We start from the raw sequence: 27,898 nt of genomic DNA, 5'->3' as shown, positions 1-27,898 counted from the left end.
CCGGCCGTTGAGCTTTCTTGCCCATGAAATATTCCAACTTGCGTGGTCCGGGGGCAAGAAGTAAAGCTCGCGAGCAACCCTAACCCTTTCACTTAGCCTTTGTCCGCCACTGGAGTCCCCACGTGTTTTGGCGAACCTGACGTTCCACTGAGCGGCGCGACACCTGCGTTGAAACGCGTGTTGTGCCTCTTCGGCGGGTAGAAGAAACATGAACGAAATGCTGTCCGTGGGCACATCCGAGCTCTGGAAGAATCGACATCCCGAGTTTCCCCCATGGCCCCATCGGCGTGAGCCCTTGCCAAAAAATGCTTCTTGATCCATTCTTACCTGGGTATTTTGACTTGTGCGCTTCCCAGAGCATTCACTGCCCACCTCAGCGGCCTTGCAAGTGGAAGCGAGCGGCGAGAAGATGGAGTCGTTCCGCGTCCGCCTCAACTGTATCGATCATTACCAAGCCACGCCCACGCGATATGATCCCCAACTACGAAAGGACTATCGCGCCTCTCAGGCGGCGAAGGAACCCAAGCTTCCCGTCGTTCGCGTTTTCGGGTCGACTGAGACAGGGCAGAAGGTCTGCGCTCACATTCACGGCGCGTTCCCTTATCTGTACGTTGAGTACCGTGGGCCATTAGAGAAGAAGCTGGGTAAGGCTGCCTGCCATTCATTAAATGCTCAAGATGGCCCATCTGACACAGCTGTAGTGTCTGAATTCATCCTCAAGCTCCATGCGTCCATTGATCAAGCTCTGGCTGTCAGCTATAGAAGAGATCGAGATCGGGACCGGCCGCGTTTCGTTGCTCGAATCACGCTTGTCAAAGGAGTTCCATTTTACGGCTTCCATGTGGGGTACCGATTCTACCTCAAGCTCTACATGCTCAACCCCCTGGTCATGACCAGGCTGGCCGACCTGCTCCAGCAGGGGTCGATCATGAACCGCAAGTTCCAGCCTTATGAAGCTCACCTTCAGTTCCTCCTCCAGTTTATGACCGACTACAATCTGTACGGCTGCGACTACATCGAGGTCGGCAACGTACGGTTTCGGTCTCCCATTCCGGGCCCTGCCGGCCCGGAAGATGCTCCGCGAATATGGGACAGTAACACGATCCCACCACAGTTCATCACAGACGACTTTGAGCTGCCTCGTTCAAGCCATTGCGAGATCGAAGTGGACATATGCGTGCAAGATATTCTCAATCGCCGGGAAGTGAAAGAACGGCCGCTTCACCATGATTTCATCGAGCGAGAACACCCCTTACCGGCCGACATCAAGCTTGTTCACAGCATGGCTGGGCTGTGGAAGGATGAGACGAAGCGGAGGAAAAAGCTATCAGGAGATTCGAGTGACGGCAGCAGTCCGTTTCCCCCTGAGGCCCTGGTCTCTATGTCAGCCAACCCACGCCATACTTCACCACCTGGTTGGATCCAGGAGGCAGAGTATCGCAAGCAGCTTCAGCAACTCATTGAAGCTGAGGTCGACAATGAGGACTACAGAGAGCTCACATTCTCCAACTATGTCCAGCCGCTCCCTTTGGAGGACACCATTCCGACAACTCTACAGTCCGTCGAGGATATGTTTCCGGAGAACCTGCTTCGTGCCTTGGGTCTCGAAGACAGATTGATACAGGAGAATCCGGACGTTGTGAGGAACATTGAAATCGACGAGGAAAAGATTCTGGAACTCGAAATGGGTGAAGAGGCACGGCAGCTCTTTCCGGAGGACTCGGACGAGAACAAGGCCAAGAAAGGAGACCAGGCGACGGAGCCAGCTGATTCAACTGTCTGCGCTGGTTCCAAGGCCCAAATAGCACCAGACTTGAAAGAAACCGAAGCGATCGCAAACCTGCAACGCACAGTCAACGAAATCGGTGGTGGTACCGCTGTCAGCGGCAAGCGTATTGGCAGGCGGCCCAACATCCCGATACCCAAGGGCATCTTCAGTGAGGCTCAAAGGCTGGGGTTAGTATTGATGGAGGATGGGTTTCTTCCTGGAGCACCGAGAGAAGATAAAAAACGTCCTTCATCGACACAGCCAGACAGCCGTCCACCAAAGAGGCCAAGGCTCAGACAATCGGAAAGCGATGCGGGCGTCCTCGAGAAAACTGGTCTTGGTGCTAAGCCATTCTCGGTCACAGAAGCCAGCGACAAGCCACCTGTGACAGGACAGGCTCAATCCTCACAGCCAAAGCCTGCTATAAAGGGAAACCCGCAGAAGAAAGGCAAGCACCTGACTCTGAGCTTTCCTGTGGTAAAGGATCCTCAGAACCCACATACTCAGCTGAGACTCAGTCAGCAACATGGCTCACAGCAGAGCGACAATGAGACACCGAAGAAGCATGTAACCTTTGACTTTTCCATGTCCACCAGGGGACCTCAGTCAGAGCAGGGTAAGAGTCCAGCTATCACAAGCTCAGAAGACTCTCCGGTTACCCCAAAGGCAGTGAGACTGTCTGGAAAGCCAAAGTACCGTTGGGATGGTCCAACAACCATGTTTGTTCTCCACAGCCAACCGCCAACAGCCCAAGAGGTGTTGTCCACCATGCAGACCTACGGACTACCAGACGTCATCTACCGAGATGCTTTCTACAGTCAAGACGAAGATGTCCCTCGGCGGCCACGAGAGTACGCAGGCAAAGAGTACCGTTTGGGAAGCGACACCCTTCCTTACCTCCCCGACTTTGATCCCAAAGGCGAGTCACCAGCAACATATGGCATCAAACCGGAGCAGGGTCCTGATTTGGCGGGACTGGAGCTGTCATACAAAAAACAGCGGATGGCATGCACTTTACGAACCTGGGAAATCGCCACGCCACCGCCTGCCTTCCAAGAGGTCAGCCAGTGGTGGGATGGCAAGCAAAAGAAGAGCTCTACGTCTTCCAAAAAGCCGGGGGATACACACTCTCCTTTGACCGGCACACAGAGCGCAAACCCGAATCTCATGTCGCAGATCATCGGCGCGACACCGAAAAACAAACATGGGTTCAGATACTCCCAGAAGGCCAAATCAACCAGTGTCCAGCATGAGGCTCAATACATGAGCACCATGAGTCTAGAGATCCACGTCAACACCCGCGGGAAGCTGGTGCCGAACCCAGAAGAGGACGAGATTCAGTGCCTCTTTTGGTGCATGCGATCTGACGAGCAGGTCCTCTTTGGAGGAAGTCAAGCCGAGAACGGCACACTGAGCGGGATCATTGTCTTGTCGGAAGACGGTCTCCTGGCGGAACAGATCCGCAAGCAAATGCCTAGCAAGGTTGACGTGGTGGCGGAAGAAAGCGAGCTCGAGCTCATGAACAAGATTGTGGAGATTGTGAGGATGCACGATCCTGACATCTTGACCGGGTATGAAGTCCATGGTGGCTCGTGGGGGTACGTGGTGGAGAGGGCGGGCAGGCAGTACGGATATGATCTCTGCAACGAGTTCTCGCGGATGAAGTCTTCGTCACCTTCGTTTGGAAAGTCAGGGAGGGAGGCTGATCGCTGGGGGTTCAACACGACGTCTACGATTCACGTTACCGGGAGGCACGTGATCAATGTTTGGAGGGCCATGCGGGGAGAGCTGAACCTGCTGCAGTACACCATGGAGAACGTGGTCTGGCACTTGCTGCACCGGAGGATGCCGCATTTCTCGTGGAAGGACCTGACGGAGTGGTACAAAAGCGGGCGGCCGAGGGATCTGGCCAAGGTGCTGCGGTATCATCTCAAGAGGACAAGGATGAATATCGAGATCCTCGAGGCCAACGAGCTGATCCCCCGAACGAGCGAGCAGGCCAGGCTGTTGGGAGTGGATTTCTTCTCTGTCTTCTCCCGCGGCTCTCAGTTCAAGGTCGAGTCTATCATGTTCCGCATCGCCAAGCCAGAGAACTTCCTGCTTGTTTCCCCGAGCAGAAAGCAAGTCGGCGCGCAAAACGCGCTCGAATGCCTACCCTTGGTCATGGAGCCCCTGAGCAGCTTTTACACCAGCCCCGTGTTGGTGCTGGACTTTCAATCCCTCTACCCCAGCGTCATGATCGCGTACAACTACTGCTACTCCACCTGCCTCGGCCGCATCGTCAACTGGCGCGGCACCAACAAGATGGGGTTCACCGAGTACAAACGCCGGGAGGGCCTGCTCAAGCTCCTCGAGCCGCACATCAACATCGCCCCCAACGGGCTGATGTACACCAAGCCCACCATTCGCAAATCTTTGCTGGCCAAGATGCTGACGGAAATCCTCGAGACGAGAGTCATGGTCAAGTCGGGGATGAAGCAAGACAAAGACGACAAGACGCTCCAGCAGCTGCTGAACAACAGGCAGCTTGCGCTCAAGCTGCTTGCTAACGTCACGTATGGGTACACCTCTGCGTCGTTTTCCGGGCGGATGCCGTGTTCGGAGATAGCGGACAGTATTGTCCAGACCGGCAGGGAAACGTTGGAAAGAGCGATAGCGTACATCCACAGCGTGGACAGGTGGAAGGCAGAGGTGGTGTACGGGGATACAGACTCGCTGTTTGTCCACCTCCCCGGCCGGACTCGGGAGCAGGCCTTTGCCCTGGGGCGGGAGATGGCGGAGGAGATCACGGACGTGAACCCGAGGCCGGTGAAGCTCAAGTTTGAAAAGGTGTACCAGCCGTGCGTTTTGCTCGCGAAGAAGAGGTACGTAGGGTACAAATATGAGCATCCGGGCCAGGAAGCGCCAGAGTTTGACGCCAAGGGGATCGAGACGGTGCGGAGGGACGGGACGCCGGCCGAGCAGATGATCGAGGAGAAGGCCTTGCGGATCCTGTTCGAGACGGCGGATTTGAGCAAAGTGAAGGCGTACTTCCAGACCCAGTGCTCAAAGATCATGAAGGGGAGCGTCTCGGTGCAGGACTTTTGCTTCGCGAGGGAGGTGAGACTGGGGAGCTATAGCGCTAAGGGACCCGGGCCGGCGGGTGCGTTGATAGCGGGCAAGAAAATGTCGGAGGATGCGAGGGCTGAGCCGCAGTACGGGGAAAGGGTGCCGTACGTGGTTGTCACCGGGGCTCCCGGCGCGAGGTTGATTGATCGGTGCGTTGCGCCGGAGGAGCTGTTGGAGAGGGGGGTGACGGAGGGGCTGGAGCTGGATGCGGAGTATTATATTGGCAAGAATTTAATACCGCCGCTGGAGAGGATATTCAACTTGGTGGGCGCAAATGTGAGGGCTTGGTATGAGGAGGTTCCGAAGGTGCAGATGGTGAAGAAGGGGCAGCAACAGCGTGCGGTATCGGACGGGGAGAATGTTGGTGCCAAGGCGAAGAAGACGTTGGAGCACTTTCTTGCTTCGAGGACCTGCTTGGCTTGTGGGGTGAAGATGGCACCGGCACCGCCAGCCCCTGCTTTTGCAGAGGAGGTGAATGAGGAGGAGAAGATGCCACTTTGCGAGAGGTGCAAGGAGGATGAGCTGGGGACCATGGTGGTGTTACAGGGGAGGTTAAACAGTCAGAGGAAGGGGTACAATGACTTGGTGAAGATTTGCCAGAGCTGTGTCGGGCTGGGGTCGTGGGATGGAGGGGACCAGGAGGTGAAGTGTGACAGCAAGGACTGCCCGGTGTTCTATAGCAGGGTGAGGCAGCGGGCAAAGGTGCAAGGGGAGGGAGTGGTGCTGGAGGGAGTCATCAGGGGGCTAGGGGAGAAGGTTGCTAAGGGCTCTACGGGGTTGGAATGGTGATCTCAGGTTCACAGACAGCATTGGTCATCAGGATGGGCGGTAAGCGTTTGATTCCAAAACCATCCAACGGTTTGCATTGGGTGAATATGAATGAATGCATGGTACGACGGGTAGGATAGGATAGGACGGGCAGGATAAGACGGGCAGGATAGGACGGGTAGGATAGGACGGGTAGGATAGATAGCTTTAGATGGGGTTGGTGGCATCGGCATCGGGTTCCATGGCTCATAAATGGGGGTCAGGAGGTTAACATGACAGTCACGTGAGACGCAATATATAAGGTCTTATTATATGCTGCATCTCCTGTGCCCCAGATGTTTCTCCTGAATAACTTTGTTTACTTATTGGTCACTCGTGATATCATCACCCCCCTTTCTTCCTTGATACTGGACAATGCCCCCTACACATGCATTGTACAGCTGTCAGTGGACCCTCTTTACGCGTTCGCGTGCATCGTGAGGAATGGTTTCACGCCCTTTTGATTTGTGCACATTACCTAACCATAAGGGCTCCACCGCGGGTTTTCGGTGGAGCTGTTCATTCCTTTCCAGAATTTCCCAAGGAGGGGCAAAGCGCAATTGGAAGCTTGTGCGGGGCAGGGAACACCGTTGCGCTGAAACCAAGCAGGCGAGTCCAGCCCCCCGTTTGGTGCCATGTGCCTTGCATCTTGTGCCTGGCGCGTTGCCGTGTTTGGCTTTCTGGAGGAAGCCATCACGTGCACACAATGAGGAGAAATCACCAGCCCAGGCTCTGGAATACCGCAGTGAGCTCCCCAACAAGATAGCGAGTGATGAGTTGGTAGCATTGGGGAACTTGTGTGGTACCGACTGACAGGTGACTCCAGTTAAAATAAATTGAATCAAGAGCTTTCAATTATGCCTGCCCCCCGTCCATCTCCGGGGGTGGGAACTGGCTAGACTGGATATGATTGTCGCTTTGAACGAATCGGATCTCGGATCGTGAACATCTTCACGGCGATTGGTGATTGGGAGAGCGCATCTCTATATAAATAGCAATCACGGTCAGATAGACATCGTGAATGGCTTCACAAATCTTCACTGCCTTCTGGATTAGGATAGCTATTGTTGAGGTGGCCTCTGGTCCCAGCCAGACCTCTCTGTTTGTTAGCTGTTCTTTGACACCAAGCTAATTGTTTGATGGGCAGTGCTGGAGCTGAGGCCACCCACGTCAATGAGCACTGAGACACCAATGACTCCCAAAAAACAAGAGACGAGATGACATTTTATCTCGGACGCTGCAGGCTGGAAAAGCAGCGGGAGATGACGCTTGCTGGCGTCTTGGCCCTGCTTCCACAGGTGGAGAGATCAATGCAAGCGTGCCAAGCGCCCGCAATGCCACGGAGCACAGATGCCTGAGGCAAGAACACCACCAGACATCTGGGCGATCTGCTCCGCTCCCACAGTTCTGGATTGTTCGTCCATCACGCCAATGCATCGAAGACATCCAGCAGATTCCTGTCTCCCTCGCTGCTGGATTCACCCAGTCTCTCCCTCTATCGCCCCCACCGCTGTCGTCGCCGTCAATCCGACCTTATTTTTTTTTTCTTTTTGTTTTTTTCTTCTTTTTTTTGCTATTACCTTTTTCCTAATTCGCCCATCCTCCACTCTGCAGACGACCGTCGCCAATCTTGATTGTGTTGCGCGACGTTGGCCTGTTTTGCTGCAGCTGCTGGATTTTTGGTTGTTCTTGTTGTTTGATTTGCTAAGCCTCGGTGTGCGCGCGCGTTCCGATCAATTGACCCCTCAACATCAACAGAGCTCAGGCCGACCTAGGACTTACTATTGTACACAATCCTCCTTTGGGGGTATGCGCTACATACCCATCTGTCTGTCTGACTGTCCGCCTCGTGTCGCGTAAATCCGCCCACACACTCGAACATACTCTCAGAAACAAAACACCTCACGGCCGCCACTGCACCACCATCACCACCCACCAATCCTACCGACGTGTTCCTTTCCCTCTTTTCCGCCGTCTCTCGGTTTCTGGTTCTCCTTCGTTTGCGATACGCCATTTCAGCTCCTACTGCCACTACTTCCTTATTAATTGTCTCTAACTTGTCTTCTTTGCCCAATTCGACCTACGGAATCCGGGGCTTCTATTATTTCACACCACTTCAACACCACCCGCTGCCGAACCTTGTTTTTTTTTTATTTTTTTTTATTTTTTTAAAAAAAAAATAAAATAAAATAAAAAAAGCTCTTCTTTTAACGTTTTACTACGGCAGCTGGGTCTGGCCACCACGCGCCACCGATCGAGATCCGATTGATGTCCAACAGAGCAAGGGAGGAATAGGTGACGTTGCTTCGTGCATCCCAACAAAACAAACCACTACCGTACACAGTTTGGCGGTGCTGCGAGCAGGCAAAGCCCCGAATCTTTGGGGCCTGCCTGTCCGAGGGTGTTCTCGGGCATCATGGCGACTTCGGTTGCATCTGACAAGCCCGTCGAGGCTTTGGGTCCCGGAGAGGTTGCTGACCCTTTCGTCATAAGTCCGTCCGGCCCGACACATCTTCGGCATTCCAACTTCGATGGCCACCTCCTCGCCCTTGCTCCCGGCGCTTCGGCCGAGCAAACAAAACGCGCCATTGAGGCCCATCTGCGGGATACCGAACGGCGAATGGAGGAAGCTGGAAAGCTGGGTACCGCACTTGTACAACAGCAGAAGGAGCTCACGGAAAAGCTTCGGGAGGTGGAGCGTTTGCAATCGGAAGCCGAACTTGATCCCGACCTGCGTCAAAGACTCCTGGATATCGAGAAGGATTACAGTGAGGTGGCGAGGGACAGTGCGCGTGCTTTGCTTCCAAAGCAGAGGGTTCCCAGCAGTGATTCTCAAGGGTCGCCTTATGCCGCCGAGGGCAAGGCTGGGAGGGTATGTTGTGCCAGATGTTCTCGTCTCTCGAGCACGGGACTGATTCTTGTTTCTAGCGTTCTGTGAGCCCCTCCAAGTTCGAAACGTTGGCGACCCCATCTCCCACCAAGTTCAGTGTCCCCAATCGAAAGTTGCGCAATCAGCCTGCCAGTCGGATCCACGATATCGAATTCGCTGCCGAAATCAGTACCTCGTTGATTGCACAAGTTCGAAATCTTCAAGCCCTTCTGTCGGAGAGAGAAGAGGAGCTCAAGGAGAGCAAGGCGGACAGGGCGAGACTTGAACTCGAGGCCGAAGGCTTCCAACAACACATCAAAAGCCTGGACGAGAGCGAGTCCCGATACAAGGATGAGAACTGGAACCTCGAGACGCAAATCCACGAGTTCATGGCATCGCAGAAGGAGGCTGCGGAGCGCGAGAAGAAGCTCACGCAGGCTTTGGCTGCTTTGCAATCCGAAAAGAACGCCACCCAGCGAGAGCTGGAGGAGGTCAAGGATAGCATGGCCAAGCAGGAGGAGAAGCACTCGGCAGCTATCAGAAATCTCGAGATCGAGCTTGGCACCAGCCGGCGCAGTGCGGTATCCTTCGAATCGGAACGCTTGACGCTTCAGAAGAGGGTCGACGAACTCACAAGCCAGAATCAGGAGCTAGCCAAGGCGTTCTCAGCCCAGCGGGGCAGGATGCTGGAGCGGGAATCCACTCGTGGTGTGAGTGATGAGGATCGCAACTCCGGTAGCGACAGAAACACCGGCCCCGAGCAGTCACCGCCTCCTTCGCCTCTGAAAATGACACCTCGCCACTCCGGACTCGAGACCGAAACTCTCAAGACTTCTCTCGGCCATGCTCAACGTACCATCCAGACTCTCAGGACCAACATCCATCGCGAGAAAACCGAAAAGCTGGAGCTGAAGCGCATGCTCCAGGATGCCCGCGATGAGGTCGAGAAGCTGAGAAGCGATCCTCACCCGGCGCCCAAGAAGAACCGCAAGCTTGATGCCAGGGAGGCCAAGAAGCCGAACTTCAAGGTCACGCAGTTGGGTGGCCACCGACCGAGCAGAATCGAAGTGGTGGAAGACCCTGACTGGGATGATGTTTCCGAAGCGCCCTCTCCTCGGACGAATCCGTTCCGTGGCTCAAGCTCTCGGATACCCAACCTCAATATCGGTACCATCCAGGAATCGAGCAGCGATCACTTCGAGACGGCTCACGAGGGTGGCTTCGACACCGCGACTGAGGCCAGCGAGGCTTTCGAGACTGCCCACGAAAGGGGCACTGAGACGACCGAAACGGAAGACTTTGAGACTGGTCTTGAGAACATCACCACGGACGAATCCGAGGACACGGCAACCGAGACAGAATCCGGGCCGAGGCCAGCTCGGGGTGCAGAGTCGATAAGGCGTCCTCCTCCTTTGCCCGCAAGCCAAGACTCGTACTCGTTCGACAGCACGGCGTCAACTTCGAGCGACGAGGAGTATGGCTACGTGGACGTGAGATCACCATCTGCGAACCCTGCCCAGCGGATGCGGACACGCATGAACCGTGGATCCATGAGCCAACGTCAACGGCAGCTTAGTGAAGATCCGTCTACCGCACAGAGCAGCCCTCTCGGCGCCCCCGTTCATCGCGGTAGCATCACGGCAACGCCTCAGCAGAGCCTGTTTGCCGAGTTGAACAACATGGATAACAGCGATGAAGATTCATACGGTGGCACCCCCGCCCGCAGTCTCCGTTCCATGACGCCTGCCACACCCGCCAGCGTGATCAGAGGCCATCTCTCGCCAGCTCCCGATGTCCCGAGGATGCCGATCAAGAGGGTGACCATGGTCGACAGTGGGATGATGACAGAGCCAGTGGACGTTCGTGACCTTGTTGAGTCTGGCGTGCTCAGTGATGGGGAGGGCTCAATCTCGGCTCCACCAAGTGTCATTCACATGGAGCGGAGTCGTCCAAGAACGATGGAGTCTGTGATTGCCCGTCAGAGATCTATGGAGTCTGTCATTGGGCCCAAGAGATCTATGGAGTCTGTTGTTAGACCTAAGAGGTCTATGCAGTCTGTCATCGGACCTCACACGTCTGTGGAATCTGTCATCGGCCCCAGAAAGTCCAGTCAATGGCTGGGAAGCGAACTCAACCAGGGCCGGCCGGCATCGGTCATGTCGTACAGCGATGTCAGCGTCCAGCATGATTCGGATGCGGAAGACAGGCCTGCGCAATTCCCATCTCCTTCGACCTCACCTCGGCAGCGTGCTCTGCTCCCCACTCCCGTTGTCGTCCCACCGCAGACTTTGAGCCTTTCAAGCATCCAGTCGGAAGACATTGCGCCTGTCATTGAGCCCGAGCTTCTTCCAACGCCCCCTTCGCTGAGCTTGTCTACCATTTTGACACAGCACACGGAGCCAGTGCGAGAGCCAGAGGTGCCTCCGCCGAAGCTCACTTTTGCACCAGTCTTGTCTCAGAACGTCGAGCCCGTGGCTCCTGTGCCACCAGTTCTGAGTGTGCCTGCCACTGCTTCTCTGGATATCGAGCCAGTTTCGGAGCCGGAGGTTGTTCCAGCTCCCCTATCGCTCTCGGCAGTTCTTGGTGAGCAAATCGAGCCAATTGCAGAGCCCGAGCCTACCCCTGCGGTTCTCTCTCTCTCTTCCGTCCATGCTTTCCATGACGTTGAGCCCGTTCCCGAACCTGAGCCGGTTCCTGCGCCTCTCAGCTTCTCGGCTGTCTTGTCGACGGCGGTGGAGCCTATTGCCGAGGTGGTGCCAACACCGGCGGCGCTCTCCATCTCGAGCGTACATGCCTACCATGATTTCGAGCCTATCGAGGCCCCAGAGCCAGAGCCTGTTCCTCTGTCCATGTCGACAATCTGCGCGGAGGAGGTCGAGCCAACAGCTCCGCCATCCCCCATTCTTCTGTCATTCGCCAGCATCGTGGCCGAAGATGTCGAGCCAGTGGAGCAGCCATTCGACCTCCCAGCCCCGGCAGTTGTTCCTGTCGTTGCAGCACGCAGTGTAGAGACAAAGCTCGAGGCGCCCGCTTCGCCTCCTCTTTCTTTCTCGTCTATCAAGTCAGAGGCCGTCGAGCCTCGCCAGGAGCCAGAGCCGGCTGCGCCCGCATTGGGTCTTGCCCCTATTCAGTCCCAGGACGTTGAGCCCCGCGAAGTGCCCCTTCCTGCGCTCTCCATATCGACGCTCAAGACCTGGGATGTTGAACCTCAGGAGCCGCCTGCGCCGGCGCTCTCCCTGTCAAGCGTTCAGGCTTGTGCTGTCGAACCTGTTGAGGCGGTCCGTCCGCCGCTGTCTTTGTCAGCTGTTGCGGCATTGGATGTCGAGCCTCGCGAGACGCCTTTGCCGGTCCTCTCATTTTCATCCGTTCGGCAGACTTTGGATGTCGAGCCGCGCGAAGAGCCAGTCGTCCCTCCCCCTGCCTTGTCCCTGGCATCCATTCAGTCGCAGACTGTGGAGCCTCTCGAGGCTCCCGAGGTTCCAGCTCCTCTCTTGTCTATTTCGGCCATCAGCTCTCAAGTTGTTGTTGACCCGGTTGAGCCAGAGGAGCCCAAGTCCATCCTCCCGCCGCTCACCATTTCTGCGATCCAGTCACTGCAAACCGAGCCAAGCGAGGGACGCAGCCCCAAGAGAAATGCGTTCATCATTCCCCGTGGCACGGACGGCGAGGAGCAGGATGCTCAGGCGTCAGAGGAGCAGCCCGCGCAGAAGCAGCCCGTGCTTACTGCCGATCAGGGCGTTCAGACAACATTGACATCCGAGGCCATTGACCAGTTGCTCCTGGCAAATAGCCAGCAATCTCTTCCGCCAGACGATCTTGAACGCTCCAGCTCACATCTCAGTATGGGCACCCCATCCACGGTTCGCATTAACCGGGCCCGCCAGGGCAGCTTCGACAGCACGCTGCGGTCGAAGGGCAAGGCTGCTACCGACATTGTCACTGAGCCTATTGATGCCGTACTTCTTAGGAGGCCAGGCAGCTCTGCTAGCATCAGGAGCTCCGCCGAGGACATTGTCCCGCCCCTGCCAGCCAACCACAAAGAAGCCATCGAGGCTGCGAGGACCAACTCTTCGGGCGGCGGTCAGGAAACCATCAACAGCATGCCACCGCCACTGTTCCCCGCCTCTGCCATGCGCCCACGGACTCCCACGCATAGACGCCCCTTGTCACCCGCGGGTGCTGCTGGTAACGGTGGTCGTGCTACTCCCACACCACGTGCTCACAAGAATGGATCGATTCGCGAGATGCCCGAAGTCCATTCGCCGTCGAGAATGACAGCCCGCAGCCGCAAGTCCTCTATTTCATCCTTCGCATCCGAGGTCGACACTCGATTCAACATTCACCCCGAGGGCGGTTATGACACGTCTGGCTTGGGTCCCAACACGGACCCTCGCATGATCCAGGCCATCACCCAGACGATGATTGGAGAGTACCTGTGGAAATACACACGCAAGGCCGGCCGTGGTGAGATGTCTGAGAACCGTCACCGGAGGTACTTCTGGGTGCACCCGTACACGCGCACTCTGTACTGGAGCGACCGAGACCCATCATCTGCCGGACGTCATGAGCTTCGTGCCAAGAGTGTTCCTATTGAGGCCGTACGCGTCGTAGCGGATGACAACCCGATGCCCCCCGGGCTGCACAGGAAGAGCTTGGTCATCGTGTCGCCTGGCAGAACCATCAAGTTCACCTGCACGACTGGTCAACGACATGAGACATGGTTCAACGCCCTGTCTTACCTTCTCCTTAGAACGTCGAACGATGGCCAGTCGGATGCCGAAGAGATGGCTGGCCACATTACAAGTGCCGATGTTGACGAATTCAACCCAAGCTATGGCAAGCGGATGCCCCATGGCACTCGCGGTGCTCCTTCTCTGTCCTCGTACAACTCCCGAACAGTACGGGAGTCGCCAACCATGGACCACTACCTCAATGTTCCCACTCTCACCCCGTCTCGCTCCAAGATTTCTCAGCAGCAGCAGCAGCAGCAGCAGCAGCAGCAACCACCGCAAGCGGCGCGGTCATCTGGAACGCTGAGCCGCATCAGCGGATACTGGAAAGAGAGCAAGGTCTTGGGCGGGACATTTGGCAGCTTGAGGAGCAGAAGTGTTTCGGGGCGCGATACCGCACAGAGCATGTATGAATCTAGTGAAGTGCAGGATAGTGCGGAGGATCTCAGACAGATCATCGAGCAACAAGATCGCGAAGCGGATCGGCTGGAGAATGTTCGGGCGTGTTGTGATGGTAAGTCGATGAGTTGGATTTCGATTTGGTATGTCTTTGACATGTCGGGCTGACAGTTGACCAGGCAAACATGATGTGGGCACCTTGACCAGTAGTTCAAAGCGTGGCCGTAACTCGCGGCAAGGCTTTCACTCGCACACGGGCCCTTCTTCAACCCCAACACCGGTCGGGACCGTCAGGTCTCGGGCATAAAATCAGACTGCCGTCAAAAAAAAATCAAAAAAAGAAAAAAAGAAAGAAAAAAAACCCACACAAGCAAACTATACACACTCACAACTGAGTCTCCTTTTCCTTGGAAATAATAAGCCATGACGGGATTTCTTTTCATGGGTACTCAAAATTTCATTAACCCTACTCTTCTTGTCGATCGCTACAAAGTAAACCATTTCTGTTGTCTGAATGCATTGGGGAGAGAAAGAAAGCATCTTGCGTGTTGTGTAACGAATACAGACTCGGGGCCATAAACTACTTGGGAAATTTCGCCTTTGATGACGTTGATGATTATTTTCCACACAATTTTCTCGTCAAAGTCTTTTGTTTTCATCAACCGGCATTTTTCTTCTTTTCCCTTGTATTACTACCACCTTCGTCGCCGCCGTCGTCACATTTAACGCTAGCAACGGCGTCAACCAACAACCTACCACCGAAGAGTCGCCAAGCTGCGCCTACCCGACTCGATCACACCTCATCTATAAAATCTGGAACAACAAAGCCCTCAACAAACTCTCGGGATATTGGGTCTTTTTTTTTTTTTGCCCTGGGTGGGAAATCACGGGAGGCGTTAACATGGTGTTCGAAAGTTATCTTTTCTGCTGTATTTCCGAATCACAACCAACCTTGGGAGGAAAAGTTAAGGGGGGGGGGGATAAGGGCAAAATGGGAGAGAAAATGCTTGGTGTTTTGGTGTTGATGATGATCAACAGTCAAGAAAGATACCCCTCCTCTGTGTTGTGTGTAAGCGTCTTGATTTGCGTGGTTACTCATCGCTTCACCGGCGGCGGGAGAAAGCGGAGAAAGAAGGAGAAGGAAAAAAAAAAAGTAAAAAAAAAGTAAAATAAGAAAAAAAAATAAAACAGTTGAGAGGTTGGGAGAGTTGTTGGTGTGGTAAGGTGTCGTGGGTTGGGGCTGGGGTGGACGCAAGGGGGTTCATAAGGTGGGTGTCATGGGGATGTGGCTTTTTCTGTCAGTTTGTTCGTCAGATATCTATCTCTTAGGGAAGGGGGAGAGGGGGTTTGTTGGTTCTCTTTTTCTTGAAAGTGTGTTTCTTATTAAGTATTTTGAAACGAGCGAGATGATTTTTACTTATTTTATTTTAATATATATACATATATATATATATATATATATATATACGATGAAAATGAAATGGTGCTTGTTGTGCATAGACGACACACCTACACATGTTCTTGAAAGCTAACCTATTTCTCTTTTTCCGCACCAGTCAAGACAGAAACAGACCTCAAATGTTGCACGGCTTTGCTTCCGACACCGCCTTAGAAAAATCATGTTGGGGTAGGGTAGGGTATTTGGAAAGCGCATCCCGGGATAGAGATGCACCGAAGGGAAAGAAAAGGTTGAAAGGAAGAGGTCGACTCGGTGGGATGGATGTGCCGAGCAGTGGGCGGGAAACTGCACACCTTGGATACCCTTCTGGGGGATTCACGATATTGACAACAGAGACAGACAGGCACACACACACACACACACACACACACACACATACACACACATCTTTCTTTTTTTTTATGTCCTCGAAAAGCAGAAGAGTGGTTGGTCGAACAAACCCCGAGCTTTTTGTTGCGCCGGTGGTGATATATATATTCCCATCACACGGCCCAACTGCCGACCTTGTGCACTTACTCTCTCAGCTTGACCCATATTTCACACAACCCCCCTCGGTGTTGGCTTCTTTCTTATGGGTACTTTTGGAAAGATGGGTACCTCGGGTGGCCCCCAAGGCCGGTGTGACGAGCTCTGCTATTCGCCCTCTCGACATTGTGCTGAAGCTCTGGCTATTTGATAGGTTGATCCTGGGGAGGTGTTTGATAGGTTGACACACATTGACACACATTGACACGGCAGCGGAAGGCGACAGGCGGCAGGCGGCCAAAAAAGTATCCGTCTTGGTTTTTCTTGCTTTTTGGGGGAGTCCTGTGTAGGTGTGGCATCCGATCGAGGTTGCAGTTATGCTGCCGGCCGCCGGGAGGCGAGATGAGGTTGGCACCCGGTTGTGTCTTGCAAAGTCTGTTCTTGCTCCGCACCGTGAGAATGAGCTGAAGCTTGTAGCTTGAACTACGTTAGAGATGGTTTGGGCTCTTCCGAATAGGCAAAGTGAGGAAGATGGATCTTTTGTTGTCACTGAGAGAATGGGGAAGAACTTGGCGAGAGTCTTCTGGTGCGTGCCTTAGTGGTTGCCTTGCATGCTCAGGTCAAGGACGGATAGATGGCTTGTTGGGTCTGCGTAGGTGTGTACATTCTGGCTAACACACGCTTGGGTTTCAGTTTTGATTGTCCTGAAAAACGTACCGGAGAAAGGAGGGGGGTTGCCTGCCTGCCGACATCTCGGCCATCTTCACGCCTTATTCTACCACAGGAGACTCTTCCTCTTGGCTGTCCCAGGTGTGCATTCCAGGGTGGTGACATTGCATCGACCGGTCAACATGTAGGGCTCTTGGGTGGAGACACGACTGCAATTCTCTGCAGCTGTGATTGGACTTGGTTCTCTTGGGCATGTACATTGCGAATGTATATTTCGACCGGTGAAGCTGTAGGGCTGTCTGGGGGTAGAAATGATAGAGTGAACAGGCTCTTGTTTGTTTTTTTGGCATAGGTTAATGTGGATCAAGGAGGGTGGTATTGCATGGACCGGTCAAGAAATAAGGCTGGTTTATATTGACCGGTCAAGATCTGGGTGTGGTCTCTACCTAGGTACTTGGCTGGCAAGACGACAGGGAGAGACTTCTATGACGGTTGGGAAATAACTGCATGAGTAGGAATATGGAAGTGTTTGTGTAAGGCTAAGGAACTTGACGAAAGAGTGGGCAAGAGGCAACTTGGATGTCACAAAGACTGAATCAAGATCACCCGTGGGCTGGATAGACATAATGCCTATCTGTCATCAATACCCACTGCGAGACAGAGGGAATGTATACGCCTCTATATCTTGACATACAAACCAACATGCACCGCATAGTCTACGTGGTTCGCCTGAGCGGCAACCCGCGCTGAATAACACTTGACATCGAAGCAAGCTGCCCAAACTTACTGTTGCCTTCCTCCAAACGGGGGGCAAATTGAACTGCAACATGCTCGCCCCGGGAACGGTACCCAACTCCAATGACAGCTCATACACCACCCTCCCAATGTCAAGCTCTTTCCCCCTCAGCCCTTTTTCTTGACCGGTCCATGCAGGTGGGTGACATTGCCTCGACCGGTCAAGAGAAATGCCACTCTCGTGCATTAAATGCGTTGACATGCGTCGACCGGTGAGCAGATTTCCCCCATTTTCCACCATTTCGAGCCTGAAAGGGTGGTCTGGCCCCACACCGGTGACAGGGATTCGTGTTTATGCTTCATGCACGAAGTTTTTGACATCTCGAAGCAAGGACTGAGGCGCAAAGGTGAACGGTGAGCGAGCTGCAGAGGTGAAGGCAAGGTGAGGAACATGCTGGCTTTCGTAAGCATTGCGGAGGTGGGGCCGCCAAGCTTCTAGAAGCCTTCGAAGCTCGGGCCATGTTTGTAATGAGGTAATCGGAATCCCAAAATCGATATCCCAAAGCAAACGGCCCATGATACTTTTGCCTCGCGCTTCACACCTTGAACAACACAACTTCAATTTGACAACCTCCTGCCACCCTTTTCTCCCTCTGAACCCACCCAAGAAGATATCATGGCAGACCCAACACCATCAACAGAGGCCCCCGCTTCTGGCCCTGCCGCGCCCGTAGCCATCTTCAAAAAGCGCGGCGCAAAAGCCAAAGCCAACCTCCGCAAAAGACCAGCAACCCCCCCTCCCGCCGCCTCCGACTCGGACTCGGACTCGGATTACTCCTCCTCCGAGGACGAATCCGGCCGGCGCATCAAGCGCCGCAAGCGCAACACCGCCGCCGTGGTCACGGCCTCCTCCAGAGACAGAGCGAACCCCCAGTCTGAGCAAGATCTTAAAGCCACCATCTTCACCACCGACCGCGCCTCCGCCCTCGCCCTCGACTCCTCCAGGCGTGACGCCACAAAACAAACAAACTGGTTCGACGAAGAAAAAGGTCTCTCCGCCAAATCCCTCCTCGGCTCCACCCGCTCCATGCCACCCCCCTCCTCCTCCTCCACCACCTCGGGGCCAGATGGAACCTACAAAGGCCTGGCCAACGCAACCTCGTACATCCAAAAGAATCCCGATGCCCCCTCCCGAAAAGTAGGCCCCGTCAAAGCCCCCACCAACATCCGCACCATCACCATCACAGACATGGCGCCCGACGTGTGCAAGGACTACAAAAACACCGGCTTCTGCGGCTTCGGTGACAACTGCAAGTTCCTCCACGCTAGAGAAGACTACGCCCACGGGTGGCAGCTGGACAGGGAGTGGGAGAACGTCACAAGGGGAAAGAAGGTAATAGGGGGCACGGTGGTTGCCTCTGCCGAAGGAAAGGCGAACAAGGATCCCAACCAGGGTGAGGATGAAAGAGACGACGACGAGGAGGAGGCGGCGATGCTGGAGAAGATCCCGTTTGTGTGTATCATCTGCAGGGGGGATTACAAGAGCCCGGTGGTGACGAGGTGTGGGCATTATTTCTGCGAGGGGTGCGCGTTGAAACGGTATCGAAAGGACCCGAGCTGTGCGGCCTGTGGGAGCGGGACGAACGGGGTATTTAACGCGGCCAAGAAACTGCAGAAGCTGTTGGAGAAGAAGAAGGAGAGGGCGGCGAGGAGGAGGCGGGAGGCGATTGAGAATGGGGAGGATGTTAGCAGTGAGGAGGAGGAGGAGGAGGAGGGGTAGGAATAGGGGGGCTTCGGATGAAGAGCGAAGAAAGATATGTACAAACATCATGAGCATAACAACTTGATACCCTGGCATGTCTTTGGGAAATAGACTGCTGCATAGCCTGCTTGAAAAATCACAAACCTATTTGCGTCCCACAACGAGTCTGATGTGTATGATGAAGCCATGATGCGGATCTGCTGTTAATCTGCAGCTATTAAAAGCTAAGCTAGCTGTGTCTGTCCTCCGTCTTTGAGGTCTGATGTCCATGATTTAAAAAAGAAATAAATCGAAAAAAAAAATTAATAAAACAAAACAAGTTAAAAACAAAAACAAGAGGTAACTCCATCCGTTTCCTGCCGCCTAAGCCAAACCGTAAACCATTCCTGTAATTTGATCTACCCACGAAAGGAAAGTGCCTGCTCAAGTAAATGCACCCCACAGATGATGTAGGGTTCCGTGAGATAACGAATAAGACCGCCCGCCCCCCTCCTGAATGACGGGCCACATGAAACAAATACAAAAAGCCATAAAGTGTAAGAACACTCCTAAATCCCCATGGTGTTGTCATGTTCGATGCCGGGTGTCACACTGGCGATGAACTTCAAGAAAACCACCAGATACTGGTCAACTCTGATGGCCACCTCCTGGTCGGCAGCATCGATCTCCTCCCACTCGTCATTCTCAGCCCCCAAGCCGAGGTTGAGGTCCTTAACCTGAGAAGCAAGAGACCCAACGCCACCGCTGCTGCCTGCCTTGGCGGCTGCCGCCTTTTGCTTTTCTCTGCGCAGCTTGAGAGCCGCGTCGGCTCTGTCGAGAAGTGTCTTCATGACGGGCGCGTGCTTGCACGGGTGAACGCTGGCCATCTTGACTTGATGGGCGAAGAAGGGGAAGTTCTCGAGCGTGACGGTTTTGTCCTTGTAGTCTCCAACGATATCCTCCATCATGAGATGGGGTGGGAGGGGCTGGCCGTTGGGAAGATAGCCTGAGAGATACATGCGGGGCGTCCGGTAATATGGAGAGTAGACAATGTAGAGCGAGTATGTGCGTCTTCCACTATCAGAAACGAATCAAAGGTTAGCCACAAAAAGGTATTGAGAGAGCATCATCTGGTAGCAGTCCCGTGACCGTATCCCATCATACCTGTTCTGCCCGCCAGCCGAAGCATCACGGATGATGGCCTCATCGTCCTCATCATCTTCCATATCCGGAATATCATCGTCGTCCTCGATCACTTCTCTCTCTCCAACATTCCCAGCATCGTCCACGGTTCGCACTTCTTTGACCTTGAGCGGCTGCGAGCTGGTCAACCCGCCGGTCCGGAGCCAGCCGTCGTCAGCGCTGCTCTTGCCGCCCTCTACTACGGCTTCCTCATGGCCAGCATCGCCCGCAAAGTCCGAGTCGAGTCGGCGGTTGCACGGGACATGACGGGTCACCAAGTACTGCTTTCCTGCTGGCAGCTGGCTGACGCGCTGGGCTGGGGTTTCGGCATCCGACCACGACCAGGTCGGGAATTTGTACACCAGATAGTCGCCGGCTGCAATGAACTCCTCAGGGGTGATCTCGCCCGTCTTGCGGAATGTCGACGTGTGGCTCGCGGGGGTGTACCTATCCCGCAGGCTGTTTACGGTCGAGTAGAGGATGTTCATCGTTGCGATTCTCGGTTTGCTTCAGTCGACGGATTTGGCCGGGGGGGGCGAAGGTCTCAAGGCGGGGGTGGGGTAGTTTATCAAGCACGCTGTTGTCGGTGATAAGGGGTTACTGTACAAAAAAAACGGAGAAAGTCTGGTCTGGATATTTAGGAGGGGAAATGCAAAATGTCAAGAGGCATAAAGGAAGTTTGGACGAACGAACTAAGGTCTGAAATGCTTTATGAGCTTATGACCAACTGTATCCTATCCTCGTGACGGCCGGCAAAGATGATGACGAGCCACACGAGCTTCAGCGCGCGCGGCAACCAGAAGGCAGCAGCTCCCACCACCAGCTGCATGTCCCTCTGCCTGGAACCCATGTCGGATCAGCTGGCAGGCGTCACTTGTCTGGTGGGGTTCGAAGCTGCGTCCCCACTCTGATTCATTTCGCGACAGCTGACACATGCTTGCTTGCTGCCCCGCACGCCGGTCCGTCCTTGGGTCCGACTCCCCAGACGGCATCCATCATTGGCTGCAGCTGTTGGGGAGCGGTTTGGGGCGCAAGGCAATCAGAGATGCAACTTCCAAGAAGGCTGACGACGACGGGAGAGGCAAGCTCTGGGCTCCACGACCTAATAACTCCCTTTTCCCCTGGAATTACCTCCAATTTCCGTATCTCCCAGTTTGTTTTGGCCCTGAGCCCTCCTGAACCCGGGCTGGCCATCGCTGAAGTTGCGCCTGGCTCTGTCGCATGTTGAACCGAGTGTGCTTGCTCTCCCTGGAAAACCAATCCGTGTGCCGGCGTGTTATATCATTGAAGCAAGCGCAAGCAAGTATTCAGAGTGAGCGTGTTCTCGCTTGTCTCGCTTGTCTCGCTTGTCTCGCTCCCGTCCATAGCTGCCCAGCATGGCCACGATACGCAGCCTTGATCACACAAAGTGTGTTTCCTTTTCCCACCCACCCAAAGACGCACGCATGCAGTTTGCCGCGCCCATTGCCCGCCGTTTGACTGTTGCAACATGTGGACATAAAAACATAGCACCCCCCCCCATACTGACCCATCATGTCATCCAGGTCCGAAGCCGAGCTCGCCATCAACATCAAGAAAGCTACGAGCCCCGACGAGACGGCACCGAAGCGCAAGCATGTTAGGAGTTGTATTGTCTACACCTGGGACCACAAGTCCTCCCAATCCTTCTGGGCTGGTCTGAAGGTCCAGCCCATCCTCGCCGACGAGGTCCAGACCTTCAAGGCTCTTATCACAGTCCACAAGGTTCTCCAAGAAGGCCACCCCAGCACCCTCAGGGAGGCGCTGAACAACAGGTCGTGGATCGATAGCTTGAACCGCGGCATGTCGGGCGAGGGCATGCGCGGATACGGCCCACTGATCAAGGAATATGTCTACTACTTGCTCGCGAAGCTTTCGTTCCACCAGCAACACCCAGAGTTCAACGGCACGTTCGAGTACGAGGAGTATATCAGTCTCAAGGCTATCAACGACCCGAACGAGGGATACGAGACGATCACCGACCTCATGACGCTGCAAGACAAGATTGATCAGTTCCAGAAGCTCATCTTCTCCCACTTCCGAACCACTGGCCAGAACGAATGCCGGATTTCGGCCCTTGTGCCTCTCGTCACGGAGAGTTATGGTATCTACAAGTTCATCACGAGCATGCTCCGGGCCATGCACTCGGCCACTGGTGACAACGATGCCCTGGAGCCGCTTCGGGAGAGGTACAATGCTCAGCACTACCGCCTTGTCAAGTACTACTACGAGTGCTCCAATATTCGCTATCTCACCAGTCTCATCACCATTCCGAAGCTTCCGCAAGACCCACCGAACCTCCTCGCCGAGGATGAGTCGGCGCCAGCGTTGCCGGCCCGCCCCAAGCAAGAAATCGAGAAGCAGCCGACTCCTCCGCCGCCGGTACCAAAGTCCGAGGAGCCCGATCAGATGAACGAGTTCTGGAAGAGCGAGATTGATCGCCAGAACCGCGAGTACGAGGAGCAGCAGCGCGTGTTGGAGGCCCAGCAGCAGCAGGCCCTTCATGCCCAACAGCAGGCTCAGCTACAGGCGCAACGGGACTTTGAGGAGCAGCAGCGGCGGCTGATGGAACAGCAGCAGCGGGAACAGGAGGCTCTGAGAAATCAGCAGGCGCAGTGGCAGACGCAGGGCCGGCTGGCGGAACTGGAACAAGAGAACCTGAACGCCCGTGCCCAGTACGAGCGTGATCAGCTCATGCTTCAGCAGTACGATCAGCGGGTCAAGGCCCTCGAGGGCGAGCTGGCCACAATCCAGGGCAACTTTGGGCAGCAGCTCGCCAGCAGAGACGACCAGATCAGGTCGTTGCAGGAGCAGGTCAACACTTGGAGGTCAAAGTACGAGGCTCTCGCCAAGCTCTACTCCCAGCTTCGTCACGAACACCTCGATCTTCTTCAGAAATTCAAGGCTGTTCAGCTCAAGGCCGCCTCGGCCCAGGAGGCGATCGACAGGCGCGAGAAGCTGGAGCGCGAGATCAAGACGAAGAACCTCGAGCTCGCGGACATGATTCGCGAGCGTGACAGAGCTCTTCACGAGAAGGACAGGCTGACGGGTTCCAATAAGGACGAGGTCGAGAAGCTCAAGCGTGAGCTGCGCATGGCTCTCGACCGTGCGGACAATCTGGAGCGCAGCAAGGGCAATGAGCTCTCCACCATGCTCTCCAAGTACAACCGCGAGATGGCCGATCTCGAGGAGGCCCTGGGCAACAAGACGCGGGCTCTTGAGGATGCCCAGGCCAAGCTTAGGGAGGGGAGTTCCGACTTGGAGATGCTCCTCCGCGAGAAGGAGGAGGAGCTGGAGGTGTACAAGGCCGGCATGGATCAGACGCTGATTGAGCTCAACGAGCTGAAGAACAACCAGGGTGTGTCGGACCAGGCTCTTGACGGCCAGCTCGACGCCATCATCCTGGCCCAGCTTGACAAGATCAACGAGATTATTGACTCGGTTCTTCAGGCCGGCGTCCGGCGTGTGGATGATGCCATTTACGAGCTCGACTCGACCATGCAGGCCGGTAACCAGAATGCCTCGCCGTCATACGTGTTGTCACAGATCGAGAAGGCTTCCGCCAGCGCCACCGAGTTCGCCACCTCTTTCAACAACTTCATCGCCGACGGTCCCAACAGCACTCACGCCGAGCTGATCAAGAACCTCAACGTCTTCGCGGGTGCCGTTGCCGATGTCTGCAGCAACTCCAAGGGTCTCATGCGTCTGGCCACCGATGAGAAGAAGGCCGATGCCCTTGCCAACGGTGCCCGGCAGTCGGCTCACTCCACGGTCAAGTTCTTCCGCAGCCTGTTGAGCTTCCGTCTGGAGGGGATGGACCCCCTTCAGAAGACAGACGTCGTCATCAACAGCAACAACGAAGTCCAGATGAACCTGCAGAGGCTCAACAAGTCCGTCGAGGGCTTCGCTCCCGGCTTCGGCAAGCTTGCCAACAAGGGAGACCTCGGCGAGATGGTCGACCAGGAACTCAACCGTGCGGCTGACGCCATTGCTGCTGCTGTGGCACGTCTCCAGAAGCTCAAGAACAAGCCTCGCGACGGGTATTCCACCTACGAGCTCAGCGTCCACGACTCTATTCTCGACGCCGCCATGGCCATCACCACCGCCATCGCCCAGCTCATCAAGGCTGCCACCGCCACCCAACAGGAAATCGTCCAAGCCGGCAGGGGCTCCTCATCCAAGACGGCCTTCTACAAGAAGAACAACCGCTGGACCGAGGGTTTGATCTCTGCTGCCAAGGCGGTGGCCACCTCGACCAACACCCTCATTGAGACGGCCGACGGTGTCATTTCCAACAGGAACACCCCCGAGCAGCTGATTGTTGCCTCCAATGACGTGGCCGCCTCGACGGCGCAGCTGGTGGCGGCCAGCAGAGTCAAGGCTGGCTTCATGAGCAAGAGCCAGGAGAGCCTCGAGCAGGCGAGCAAGGCTGTCGGTGCGGCCTGCAGAGCGTTGGTGAGGCAGGTGCAGGCCATCATCAAGGAGAGGAACGGGATGGAGAATGAGCAGATTGATTATAGCAAGCTGGGGAGCCATGAGTTTAAGGTTCGGGAGATGGAGCAGCAGGTATGTTTTTTCCTCCCTTTAAAGGCGCGGGGGACATGGTGATGAGGCGGGTGGCTAACATGATGAATTATATAGGTCGAGATTCTTCAGCTGGAGAATGCGCTGTCTGCGGCCAGGCAGAGGTTGGGTGAGATGAGGAAGATTTCGTATCAGGAGGATTGAGGTGAAGGAATAAGGGGCCGAGAGTTTTGAGCGGAGGTGGCTGTCACATTTTTGTATTCTTTTTGTTTCGAAGCACACACACACACTCTCCCTCTTTGGCAGCAGGCAGATCAGGGTAGGGAGGGGTAAAAGAATGAAAGCTGGTTTTTTTTTATTGATTTTTTTTCTTTTCTTTTTTTTTGTGATAATTGTTTGGTAATTGTTTGGTTGTATGATGCTGCTGTCTGGTGGGTAGGTGGTGGTTTTCTCGGGGAAACTTGCCTTCGGATGTATGTATGTATTTGGAGAGAAAGACAAATTGTAAGAGACTGTTATTTTTGCTTCTTCATGACTTGACTGGTCGGATGTCTTGTTGGATGAACGTGGGCGTCTGCAGTGAGACATGTGAGATTGGATGTTTCTTTGTGACCTGGGCTGAAGATGGTCTGCCACATGGGATGTTTGGTTTCTGTTTGTGAGTGGTCCTGTTTTGGGGTTGAAGGGGAGGTGATGATCGAGTTTTGGAGCAGGCTGTCTGACGCCCTGACTTGCGATGGCCCCAAAAGCAGTGAGGGTTGCTCGAAGGAACTCGATATGGTGGCTTCGGGCTCGTCACTGGAGGATCAGGACTCGCTCGCTCTTTGGCCTCGCACGTCAGGACCTCGCCATTCATGTAGGGGCTCAGGGACCTGGTCGACCAGAGCAAAAGTTTGCTGGTGACCCACCGTGAGCAGATGAGGTCGCTGCTTGACGCCGTCGCGTCTGGTTCGCCACCTGTGAACCTTGATGGCCCACATTGGGCAAGCTGAGGTCATTACCATTCTGCCTATTTCGTTCCTTCCTCACTTTTGCTCTTGCGATGGAAGCCAGGTGAATACTCTCCCCAGCCACCTGCTTTTTGACCTCATCACCAGTTGGCCCCCCCCACCCATCACAGCGTGAACAAACAGAACCCACCTAGACCCTCACCTTCCCCTTTGGTGCAGCCAGCTCAAGTTGGTTGGTTCCCATGTTGAAGGAATGCAGCGAGGGATTGAAAGCAAAACGCTGGAGCTGGCATGTCTTGTCACCTGCAATTGGGAACATCTCTCCCACACATTTTTTTTTTTTTTTTTTTTTTTGCCGTCGGATTCACTTATGCCATGCCCGCACTTCCTAGTCATCTATCTGCCTTGTGACATTTGATTTCGAGGGCCCCCCCAAATCATCAAACCCCAAAAACAGTTTGGTGAGCACGTACCAACCGTTACCAAACAGTTCGGTGCGCACGTACCAACCGTTACACCAAAAATATGGCTTTGCCAGAGGACCACACCCTGGGCTTTTTTTTTTGCGGCTGAAGGGCTTGGCCGATGGTTACCTGCATTAGCGGCAGATCATTGAGCCTTAAATCGACGACATGTCACACTTGGCAACGGTTATGTGAGAAATAGGGTTTTTTTTTGGTTTTTTGTTTTGATCGGAGCCAAAGTTTGATGGGTTTATCTAGAGGAGGAAGGGGGAAGGAGACACTAATTAATGTACATGAGATTGAGGTTGTCGAGAACAAACACTCGTTGCCGTGATGATGCTCGGCAGCCCCGGAAGATGATGTAGTTGACCCTCTCTGCTCGCAGCTTTATATGAAAGAAATCAAAAGCAAATTCAAATACCAATTCGACGATTTCATTCGTCAATGAAACAAAAAAAAAACCATAAGTCTCCCCTTTTCCTTGTCCACAGCTATCCCGTGGTCCTGTGTCTCTATCGTAGTGTTCTTTGTTGCTAATATCCCGGCCTCGGTCCAGATCTACGCCCACGGGAGATCTGGCACTCCCCAGATCGGGTAACTGAAAGTCATGAATAACGGGCGTCGGTAGAACAAAATGTTTCATGCAGTTGTTTGCATCGACCGCGCCTCCCTCTCTTTATCTTTTCAGCGGCTACAGGTAATCTCGGTTTAAGAGGAGAATCTTGGCGCATACGATCTCTCTTAGATCAACAATCCTCGAGAGTCTTCATTAAATCAACAAATGCTTTGAGTAGTACATCTTGTCTTGAAGTCAACGCATCTTTGTCTGTAGTCTTGAGTATCTCTATCATGGATGATAAATTATGCAGTGACTGAATGTATTAAGATTGATGCTCAGTCTCTGAATATTGACAACGATGTTTGACTAATGGCAAGAATAGTTAAATATCTATGTCTCTCTTCTTATTTCCTCACCGTCTATTATTATGCTGTCTTATTTTGAAGATTTTTGGTTACCCTTGTCTGTTGCTTACTAGGTACCTCGCGGTAAGCTCAAGTTGTAGTAATATTAAACCCAATAAGCAAGCATGAACAAGTAGTTAGTTTTTGGTTTGAGAAAACAATATGTCAAGTTCCACTACTGTCAGAGCCAAGGGTCAAATTTACTCTTGGTACTTTGCTTTTGCATCCACTTTCTTGATTGAGAGATTCAACAGGTTTGAGTCACATGGAAATTGATTTGCGAAATAAATTCAGTGCAGTTCTTGGACAGTCCCGAGAGTGCCATGGCGATTATTGTGATGATGAGAATTGATAGATAGTTCACCTGTTTCTACGAGAATTACGACGGCGGAGACTTGAATGTTTACCTAGGCAATTTCTATAAAATGACTAGCGAAGCTTGGATTGATCTGAAGTGGCATTGGATCTACTTCGTGTTTTTGATATCATTGCCAACCTGTAGAGAGAACTCACATCAAAGTGTCCAGGAAAAGCTTCGAGAGTATCTCATATCTATACTGAGTCACTAGCCATTTTAAGACGATTCTGCCTTGGCAATCATGACTACTCTTTGGGAAAAAACGGGTTCATGGTGGAACGAGCACTTGGCACTTAAGCTTTGAGCCTATCACAAAATCCATTGGAGGCGCAATCCGCTATATGTTTCCTAGTCTTAGTAAAGCTGCTTTTCGTCTTGAGATATCGTTTGTTAGTTGGCCCTTCACATTTGCGCGATTCTGCTTTGTGAGCTACCTAATCCATCAAATTTGCAGAGTTCTACCGTTCTCTCCATTTCTGTTGGATCCTCCTGTCCGCTTATGAAACGCCATTGTTGAATTTACAGCAAGAATTTGTCCTCCCGGATTGGAGTGACTTGACTTGATATCAATAACAGACTGTCTATAACATAAACCAAGGAAGATAGCTATGATATAAAGTATCTCTCCTCAAAGCTCGCTCTGTCGAGATTAGCATTTGTCTTTGTCAAGGGGCTTCTAGAAACGTTCA

General features: G+C 53.8%; 6 protein-coding genes across 6 annotated transcripts; 5 read left to right on the top strand and 1 right to left on the bottom strand.

Moving 5' to 3' along the window:
- Positions 1–163: 163 nt before the first annotated feature.
- REV3 (DNA polymerase zeta) lies at positions 164–5,665 on the top strand (the record flags this gene model as incomplete). Its single annotated transcript, XM_062943328.1, has 2 exons — positions 164–644; positions 702–5,665. The coding sequence occupies exons 1-2, from the start codon at positions 410–412 to the stop codon at positions 5,663–5,665; spliced, it is 5,199 nt and encodes a 1,732-aa protein (XP_062806412.1). The 5' UTR covers positions 164–409.
- Positions 5,666–6,058: 393 nt separating this feature from the next.
- Positions 6,059–6,545, top strand: QC764_120640 (uncharacterized protein; the record flags this gene model as incomplete). Its single annotated transcript, XM_062943327.1, has 3 exons — positions 6,059–6,120; positions 6,217–6,428; positions 6,510–6,545. 3 exons carry the CDS (start codon positions 6,059–6,061, stop codon positions 6,521–6,523), a joined length of 288 nt encoding a protein of 95 aa, XP_062806411.1. The 3' UTR covers positions 6,524–6,545.
- Positions 6,546–7,108: 563 nt separating this feature from the next.
- On the top strand, positions 7,109–15,005 carry QC764_120630 (uncharacterized protein). Its single transcript, XM_062943326.1, has 3 exons — positions 7,109–8,555; positions 8,612–13,796; positions 13,861–15,005. Exons 1-3 carry the CDS (start codon positions 8,100–8,102, stop codon positions 13,986–13,988), a joined length of 5,769 nt encoding a protein of 1,922 aa, XP_062806410.1. The 5' UTR covers positions 7,109–8,099; the 3' UTR covers positions 13,989–15,005.
- Positions 15,006–17,685: 2,680 nt separating this feature from the next.
- CWC24 (RNA-splicing factor) lies at positions 17,686–18,789 on the top strand (the record flags this gene model as incomplete). The annotated part of the gene is made up of 1 exon (XM_062943325.1): positions 17,686–18,789. The coding sequence occupies one exon, from the start codon at positions 17,686–17,688 to the stop codon at positions 18,787–18,789; it is 1,104 nt and encodes a 367-aa protein (XP_062806409.1).
- A 483-nt stretch (positions 18,790–19,272) lies between these two features.
- ATG3 (E2-like enzyme) lies at positions 19,273–20,535 on the bottom strand. Its single transcript, XM_062943324.1, has 2 exons — positions 19,915–20,535; positions 19,273–19,827 (listed from the first exon to the last, which is right to left on the bottom strand). The coding sequence occupies exons 1-2, from the start codon at positions 20,418–20,420 to the stop codon at positions 19,320–19,322; spliced, it is 1,014 nt and encodes a 337-aa protein (XP_062806408.1). The 5' UTR covers positions 20,421–20,535; the 3' UTR covers positions 19,273–19,319.
- Positions 20,536–20,970: 435 nt separating this feature from the next.
- Positions 20,971–24,990, top strand: SLA2 (Synthetically Lethal with ABP1 protein 2). The gene is made up of 3 exons (XM_062943323.1): positions 20,971–21,340; positions 21,477–24,516; positions 24,592–24,990. Exons 1-3 carry the CDS (start codon positions 21,309–21,311, stop codon positions 24,676–24,678), a joined length of 3,159 nt encoding a protein of 1,052 aa, XP_062806407.1. The 5' UTR covers positions 20,971–21,308; the 3' UTR covers positions 24,679–24,990.
- The last annotated feature ends 2,908 nt before the right edge of the window (positions 24,991–27,898 follow it).

This window comes from Podospora pseudoanserina, chromosome 1, assembly GCF_035222485.1.
Source record: "Podospora pseudoanserina strain CBS 124.78 chromosome 1, whole genome shotgun sequence".
NCBI classification, from domain to species: Eukaryota; Fungi; Ascomycota; class Sordariomycetes; order Sordariales; family Podosporaceae; genus Podospora; species Podospora pseudoanserina.
Note: the sequence above shows the minus strand (reverse complement) of the source record. Positions and strands in the feature narration are given on the sequence as shown.

Bases quoted from the DNA above. Each gene is read 5' to 3' on its own strand.
- ATG3 (XM_062943324.1), bottom strand. From the start codon at position 20,420: ATGAACATCCTCTACTCGACCGTAAACAGCCTGCGGGATAGGTACACC. The intron at 19,828-19,914 runs GTATGATGGGAT...CGTTTCTGATAG, and splicing joins TCGGCTGGCGGGCAGAACAG to TGGAAGACGCACATACTCGC.
- SLA2 (XM_062943323.1), top strand. From the start codon at position 21,309: ATGGCCACGATACGCAGCCTTGATCACACAAA. The intron at 21,341-21,476 runs GTGTGTTTCCTT...CATGTCATCCAG, and splicing joins CGCAGCCTTGATCACACAAA to GTCCGAAGCCGAGCTCGCCA. The intron at 24,517-24,591 runs GTATGTTTTTTC...TGAATTATATAG, and splicing joins TTCGGGAGATGGAGCAGCAG to GTCGAGATTCTTCAGCTGGA.
- QC764_120630 (XM_062943326.1), top strand. From the start codon at position 8,100: ATGGCGACTTCGGTTGCATCTGACAAGCCCGTCGAGGCTTTGGGTCCC. The intron at 8,556-8,611 runs GTATGTTGTGCC...TCTTGTTTCTAG, and splicing joins CCGAGGGCAAGGCTGGGAGG to CGTTCTGTGAGCCCCTCCAA. The intron at 13,797-13,860 runs GTAAGTCGATGA...ACAGTTGACCAG, and splicing joins TGTTCGGGCGTGTTGTGATG to GCAAACATGATGTGGGCACC.